Source organism: Chrysemys picta, chromosome 13 (assembly GCF_011386835.1).
Source record: "Chrysemys picta bellii isolate R12L10 chromosome 13, ASM1138683v2, whole genome shotgun sequence".
Taxonomy (NCBI): domain Eukaryota; kingdom Metazoa; phylum Chordata; order Testudines; family Emydidae; genus Chrysemys; species Chrysemys picta.
This window is the reverse complement of record NC_088803.1, coordinates 51,626,566-51,634,291: the sequence shown is the minus strand read 5'-3', so window position 1 is coordinate 51,634,291 and position 7,726 is coordinate 51,626,566. Positions and strand designations below refer to the sequence as shown.

The following is a 7,726-nucleotide window of genomic DNA, read 5'->3' as shown; positions in this document are numbered from 1 at the left end:
ATTTAAGAGAACTGAGTTCAATCACTGGCTCTGTCACAATTCCCTATGTGGCCTTGGGCAAGTCACCTAATTTCTCTATGTCACAGCTCCCCATCTGTAAAAAGGGGATAATACAACTTCCTTTGTCTGTCCTGTCTATTTAGACTGTAAGCTCTTTGGGGCAGGGACTGTCTTTTACTATGTGTATGTACAGTAGCACAACAGGGCCCTGGTTTTGGTGGGGGCTACTTCCATTCAAATACTAAGACAGAACTAGATTGGTAGCCAAGGGATTTGGACCCTATTCCTGGTGTACTACTGACCACTGTGGTCTTAGTAAGCCACTTTGTCTAATAATTCCATGGTTGAGGATTAAATCAATGCAGAGCATTTCTAAAGTCAGTTCTGCCTATGGTTGACTTTGTCACTGCCTGTGAAATGCAAGCGACATTCGATTTCACACCAAGAGTAGTGTTTATTGTGCAATCGTGTTGAGCACTCTTCTCTACGGCTGTGAAACATGGACACTCTAAAGCAACTACAGCATTTTCATATGCGCTGTCTGTGTTTCATCTGTAACATCAAGTGTTTGGACAGGATACCAAACATCAAAGTCCTGGACCAGTGCTGCATGCCTAGCATTGAATTCCTAACCATAAAGGTGCAACATCACAAGACTGATTATCTTGTACGTATGGATGATGCATGCCTCCTCAAAGCCATATTTTATTAACAGTTGAAAACGGGGAGGCCAATGAAAATGATAATAAGGACACTCTCAAAGCTCCCCTAAAAGCTGGCCAAGTTGACCCGAACACATGGGAAGTTCCTGCTGCCGATAGATCAGGACGGCAGCAGACCTGTTGGTCTATGGTTAAAGCCATCGAGAACAGCAGAACAGAAAAAGCTAAAGAGAAGCGTGAGTGAAGAAAGCAGTGGTAAAAACGTGGCCACATCTGCCCGACATGCGGACACATCTGCGGATCCCTCATTGGTTTACATTCGCACAAGAAGACGCACTGAAACAAACTGGCTCTCATCTTGTACTACAACGGGAGGCTCCAACAATACGCCAGTTATACCTGCTTTATCTCATTTTACCCAATCTATAAAATGAGTAATATTTACCTCATGAGGATGTTATGAGAGTACGGGCTTGTCTACTCTAAGGCATGGTCTACACTACAGAGTTAAGCTGACGTAAGGCAGCTTACATCGACCTAACTCTGTAAGTGTCTACACTTGTAGATCCCACTGCTGTAACTTGCTCACTACACCGACTCAATAACTCCACCTTCATGAGAGGCATAGTGCTGAGGTCAATGTAGTTAGGTCGATGCGGTGTGGGTGTAGACACTGCATTGCTTACATCGACTGTTGCTGCCTCTCAGAAGCTGGCCCCAGTGTTTAATTTGTAATGAAGAAGGTGCCGGGGCTCAACCAATTAGCAATTGTTTTACTTTCATAATTGATGTTGCAAGCCCAGAAGTGCCAGGGCTCAGCCCTGGCACAAATTAAGCACTGGCTGTCCCACACTGACAGTTAAATAGGTGCAAGCGTTCCTGGTGAGGACACACACCACCGACACAAGGAACATAGTGTGGACATGCAAAAGCAATTCAATTATTGTGGTGGCTTTAAGTTGACTTAACTTAGGTCAACTTAATTTTGTAATGTAGACTTGCCCTTAGTGAAAATGCTACCTACGCCAATGAGAGAACTTCGCCCATTGGCGTCGATACTCCAACTCCCCGAGAAGCCCTCCTGTTTATATAACGCTGTCTACACTGGGGGCTAGGTCGGTATGAAGTGTAAAAATATAATTAGGAAGGCCAAAAAAGAATCTGAAGACTCAAAAAATAATAGCAAAAAATTTTTTAAGTACATCAGAAGCAGGAAGCCTGCTAAACAACCAGTGGGACCACTGGATGATCGAGATGCTAAAGGAGCACCCAAGGACAATAAGGCCATTGCAGAGAAACTAAATATATTACTAAATATAAATATATTGCCTCTATATAACTCCATGATTCGCCCACATCTTGAATACTGTGTGCAGATGTGGTTGCCCCATCTCAAAAAAGATATATTGGAATTGGAAAAGGTTCAGAAAAGGGCAACAAAAATGATTAGGAGTATGGAACGGCTTCCGTATGAGGAGAGATTAATAAGACTGGGACTTTTCAGCTTGGAAAAGGGACGACTAAGGGGGGGATATGATTGAAGTCTATAAAATCATGCCTGGTGTGGAGAAAGTAAATAAGGAAGTGTTGTTTACTCCTTCTCATAACACAAGAACTATGGGTCACCAAATGAAATTAATAGGCAGCAGGTTTAAAACAAACAAAAGGAAGTATTTTTTCACACAATGCACAGTCTGTCTGTGGAACTGTTTGCCAGAGGATGTTGTGAAGGCCAAGACTACAACAGGGTTCAAAAAAGAACTAGATAAATTCTTGGAGGATAGGTCCATCAATGGCTATTAGCCAGGCTGGGCAGGGATGGTGACCCTAGCCTTTGTTTGCCAGAAGCTGGGAATGGGCGACAGGGGATGGATCACTTGATGATTACCTATTAGGTTCACTCCCTCTGAGGCACCTGGCATTGGCACTGTCGGAAGACAGGATTCTGGGTTAGATGGACCTTTGGTTTGACCCAGTATGGCCGCTCTTTTATTCTTATAACTACATCGCTCAGGGGTCCTGAGTGACATAGTTATACCAACATAAGTTGGTAGTGTAGACCAAGCCTCAGGCTCTGATCCAGCAATCAGATCTTCTAGAATGGATCCCTGCACCCTTGGGGAAACCATTAACTTCAGTGGGGCTCCACCGATCTGCAGAGGTCTGTGCTTGCACATCTGGTAGCATGAGAAGGTCTTTCCCGTTAATAGGTCATGAATAGGTCGGAATATGAACAAAAGGCTAGGCAGCTCTCCAACACCACATTCTACAGGCCATTACCCTCTGATCCCACTGAGGGTTACCAAAAGAAACTACACCATCTACTCAAGAAACTCCCTGAAAAAGCACAAGAGCAAATCCGCACAGACACACCCCTAGAATCCTGAGCAGGGGTATTCTATCTGCTACCCAAGATCCATAAACCTGGAAATCCTGGACGCCCCATCATCTCAGGCATTGGCACCCTGACAGCAGGATTGTCTGGCTATGTAGACTCCCTCCTCAGGCCCTACGCTACCAGCACTCCTAGCTCTCTTCGAGACACCACTGACTTCCTGAGGAAACTACAATCCATTAGTGATCTTCCTGAAAACACCATCCTAGCCACTATGGATGTAGAAACCCTCTACACCAACATTCCACACAAAGATGGACTACAAGCCGTCAGGAACAGTATCTCCGATAATGTCATGGCAAACCTGGTGGCTGAACTTTGTAACTTTGTCCTCACCCATAACTATTTCACATTTGGGGACAATGTGTACCTTCAAATCAGCGTCACTGCTACGGGTACCCGCGTGGCCCCACAGTATGCCAACATTTTTTATGGCTGACTTAGAACGCTTCCTCAGCTCTCGTCCCCTAACGCCCCTACTCTACTTGCGCTACATTGATGACATCTTCATCATCTGGACCCATGGAAAAGAAGCCCTTGAGGAATTCCATCATGATTTCAACAATTTCCACCACACCATCAACCTCAGCCTGGACCAATCCACACAAGAGATCCACTTCCTGGACACTACAGTACTAATAAACGATGGCCACATAAACACCATCCTATACCGGAAACCTACCGACCGCTATACTTACCTACATGCCTCCAGCTTTCATCCAGATCACACCACTCGATCCATTGTCTACAGCCAAGCTCTACGATACAATCACATTTGCTCCAACCCCTCAGACAGAGACAAACACCTACAAGATCTCTATCAAGTGTTCTTACAACTACAATACCCACCTGCTGAAGTGAAGAAACTGATTGACAGAGCCAGAAGAGTACCCAGTCATCTCCTACAGGACAGGCCCAACAAAGAAAGTAACAGAACGCCACTAGCCGTCACCTTCAGCCCCCCAATTAAAACCTCTCCAGCGCATCATCAAGGATCTACAACCTATCCTGAAGGACGATCCATCACTCTCACAGATCTTGGGAGACAGGCCAGTCCTTGCTTACAGAGAGCCCCCAAACCTGAAGCAAATACTCACCAGCAACCACACAGCAAAAACACTAACCCAGGAACCTATTCTTGCAACAAACCCCGCTGCCAACTCTGTCCACATATCTATTCAGGGGATACCATCATAGGACCTAATCACATCACATCAGCCACACTATCAGAGGCTTGTTCACTTGCACATCTACCAATGTGATATATGCCATCATGTGCCAGCAATGCTCCTCTGCCATGTACATTGGCCAAACCGGACAGTCTCTACGTAAAAGAATAAATGGACACAAATCAGATGTCAAGAATTATAACATTCAAAATCCTGTTGCAGAACACTTCAGTCTCCCTGGCCACTCAATTACAGACCTAAAAGTCGCAATATTACAACAAAAAAACTTCAAAAACAGACTCCAACGAGAGACTGCTGAATTGGAATTAATTTGCAAATTGGACACCATTAAATTAGGCTTGAATAAAGACTGGGAGTGGATGGGCCATTACACAAAGTAAAACTATTTCCCCATGCTTCTCCCCCTCTCCCCCCCAGTTCCTTATATCTCTTTGTCAATTGCTGGAAATGGGCCATTTTCATTACCACTACAAACAGTTCTTTTTCTCTCTTGCTGATAATAGCTCACCTTAACTGATCACTCTCCTTATAGTGTGTATGGTAACACCCATTGTTTCATGTTCTCTGTGTATATATATATCTTCCTACTGTATTTTCCACTACATGCATCCGATGAAGTGGGCTGTAGCCCATGAAAGCTTATGCTCAAATAAATTTGTTAGTCTCTAAGGTGCCACAAGTACTCCTGTTCTTTTCCCGTGTATGTTTGCAAAGTATCTTGAACATAGGGTGGTGAACATAACAGCCTTACTGGGTCAGTCCAAAGGTGCATTTAGCCAGTATCCTGTTTTCTGACAGTGGCCAATGTCAGGTGCCCCAGAGGGAATGAACAGAACAGATAATCATCAAGTGATCCATCCCCTGTCGCCCATTTCCAGCTTCTGGCAAACAGAGGGACACCATCCCTGCCCATCCTGACTAATAGCCATTGATGGACCTATCCTCCATGAATTTATGTAGCACTTTTTTGAACCCTGCTATAGTCTTGGCCTTCACAACATCCTCTGGCAAAGAGTTTCACAGGTTGACTGTGTCTTGTATGAAGAAATATTTCCTTTTGTTTGTTTTAAACAAACCTGGTGATGTGTGAGTTGGGCACCAGGACTGACTGGAAGATGGAGAAAGTTGATTTTTTTTTTGTTTAAGTTGGAACTAACAAGATACACAGAAAACTTCACCTGCCAAAGACTTTGTATAGTGTATACCTCGCCCATGTCATTATCTGCTTTTAGAACATAAGAATGGCCATACTGGGTCAGACCAAAGGTCCATCAATCCCAGTATCATGTCTATCGACAGTGGCCAATGCCAGGTGCCCCAGAGGGAATGAACCTAACAGGTAATGATCAAGTGATCTCCCTCCTGCCATCCATCTCCACCCTCTGACAAACAGAGACGAGGGACACCATTCCTTACCCATCCTGGCTAATAGCCATTAATGGACTTAAATTCATGGAGTTTATCCAGTTCTCTTTTAATCCGTTATAGTCCTAGCCTTCACAACCTCCTCAGGCCAGGAGTTCCACAGGTTGACTGTGCGCTGTGTGAAGAGTTTTAAGATTGTAATCTCTTCAGATCAGGTAGTTTGGATTCTAAACAAATTATGCACATTGCTAAGTTATTTTAAGATGCTCAGACAGTGGGTCCTTTAGTTGTGAAAAGTACTGTTACTGGCTTATTCATTTCTCCAAACAGCTTTTGTGAGCCTATTTATAGTCAATAAAGATGGGCCCCAGCTGCCAAGTACAGAATCCCAACTAAAGGCTAAGATCTGAATCCAACTTCCCCAAAGTTCAGAGCCGGGGGTTCGACTGGGGTCCATCTCCAAGTGGTTACATTTAGGAAAAACCCAACAACACATGCAGCTTTTAACTAATGAACCATGTTTGCCCGTTGGAGGCTTTGCTTTCTCTCCTCACCCCAAAGCGCCAAGGCGAAAGGGCTCCTTCACTCCCCACCCAAGCCCCTGAAGATGGCCGCTAAACCCAGCGGCAAACCCCGGCTCCCTCCCCAACCCCAATCTCCCTCCCTGTCTGAAATCAAAGTCAAGCAGCAGCTACAACAGCCGGGCTGGGGAGGGAGGCGGGGCGAATGGAACGCCCCTACGCTAATTGGCAACACCGTGGGGCCAATGGGCGTGCGAGCCGGCTCCGGGCCGGGGCCTATATTCCATTTCGGAATGTTGATACAGCGAGCGGGCCAATGGCGAGCGGCGGGGAGTGGAGACTGCTTCCCCGGCTCGCACGAGCCTCGAGAGGGGGAGAGCGCGGGCTGGAGGGGGGGGCGTGGTCGGCGGGTGCAGAGACCGGGGGAGCTCGGTGTGGAGGGAGCGACCCGAAGACACCGGCTGGGCTGCAGCCTCCGCCCGCACGGCGCCCCCCATCTCTCCCTGGCCGGGAGGGGGCTCGGTCCCTCTCGCGGGGGTCATGGATCCCAAGCGCCTCCCCAAGAGAGCCGCCCCGGACAGCCGGCTCTACTCCCCTCCGCCCGGCTTAACAGCGGCCGGGCCCTGCTGCCCCGACTGCAGCCCCCCGTCGGCTGCCCACCGCCACGGGCTGTACTGCGGGGTGATCCAGGCGTGCAAAGCCCCCGCCTCCGCGGCCAGCAACGCCGTCTACACGGTGCTGGTGGAAGATGCCCTGCTGCGGCGGCGGCGGCGGCGGAAAAGTAGCGAGGACGCGGCGGTGGCCAACGGGCTCGAGGGGAAGAGCCCCGGCAAGGGCCGGGCCAAGCATTTGCAGAAGGTAACGGGCGGCCCGACCCTTTCCCGGAGCCTGCCAAGGGGGAGCGGGGCTGAGCGCGGCACCGGCGGGGTGGGTGTGTCCCGTGGCCTGCTACGGCTGCCTCTGGGGTTTGCATGTGCGTGGAGGAGCTGCCTGTGGGGGGTGTCGCGCCTTGATAAGTGTGGCGCTCCCCATAGGAGGGGGCTTGCACGGGGCGGGGGGGCTTGCATGGGGAGTTCCGGGGGGGGTTGTATGGGGGAACTGGGCGGGGGAGTTCTCCGAGGGGGTTGCACGGAGGGACGTGTCGCTCCCCGCTGGGGGAGGTGGGGGTGGGCGTCGGTTGAAGGCGCCGTTGCAATTTTATTTTTTTTGGAGGGGGGGGTGTCAGCGGGGGCTGTTGACAGCTCGGTCCTGCCCGGGCTTGCAAAGCCTCTTTCCCGCCCGCCCCGGAGGCCGGGCCGCTGCAGCGCGTTCGCGGGCGGGCGGAGACGGGGGTGGCTGCCGGCCGGCTCCGCGGTGCCGGGAAAGTTTCCCTCGCTAAAGATGGCGCCGCTCGGTAGAAGTGGCCGTGCGGAAAGTTTAGAGGGAAGCGGGCCTGGGCCGAGCGGGGCCGGCCCCCCACCCCCTAGCGCCGGCCCGCCCGCCCGCTCGGCGCTGCAGGAATGCACGGGCCATCAATCACCCCGCGCGCGGACAGCCAGCCCCGGGGGCGGGGCGGGGGGAGGGAGGGGGCGGCCAGCCCCGGGGTGGGGGGAG

The 7,726-nt window shown here is 49.8% G+C and overlaps 1 protein-coding gene across 9 annotated transcripts in view; it reads left to right on the top strand.

The window, feature by feature from the left end:
- The first annotated feature begins 6,423 nt into the window (after positions 1–6,423).
- Positions 6,424–7,726, top strand: part of SLC2A4RG (SLC2A4 regulator) — a 41,888-nt gene continuing 40,585 nt past the window's right edge. For 3 of the 9 annotated variants that reach the window (XM_042847368.2, XM_065566228.1, XM_024106754.3), the window contains exon 1: positions 6,467–6,991. In XM_042847368.2, the coding sequence (XP_042703302.2) occupies positions 6,674–6,991 (318 nt within the window). In that variant the 5' untranslated portion in view covers positions 6,467–6,673. Of the gene's footprint in view, positions 6,992–7,726 lie in introns of all 9 variants that reach the window. The other 6 variants (XM_065566231.1, XM_005291740.4, XM_024106755.3 and 3 more) reach the window with 5 other exon arrangements.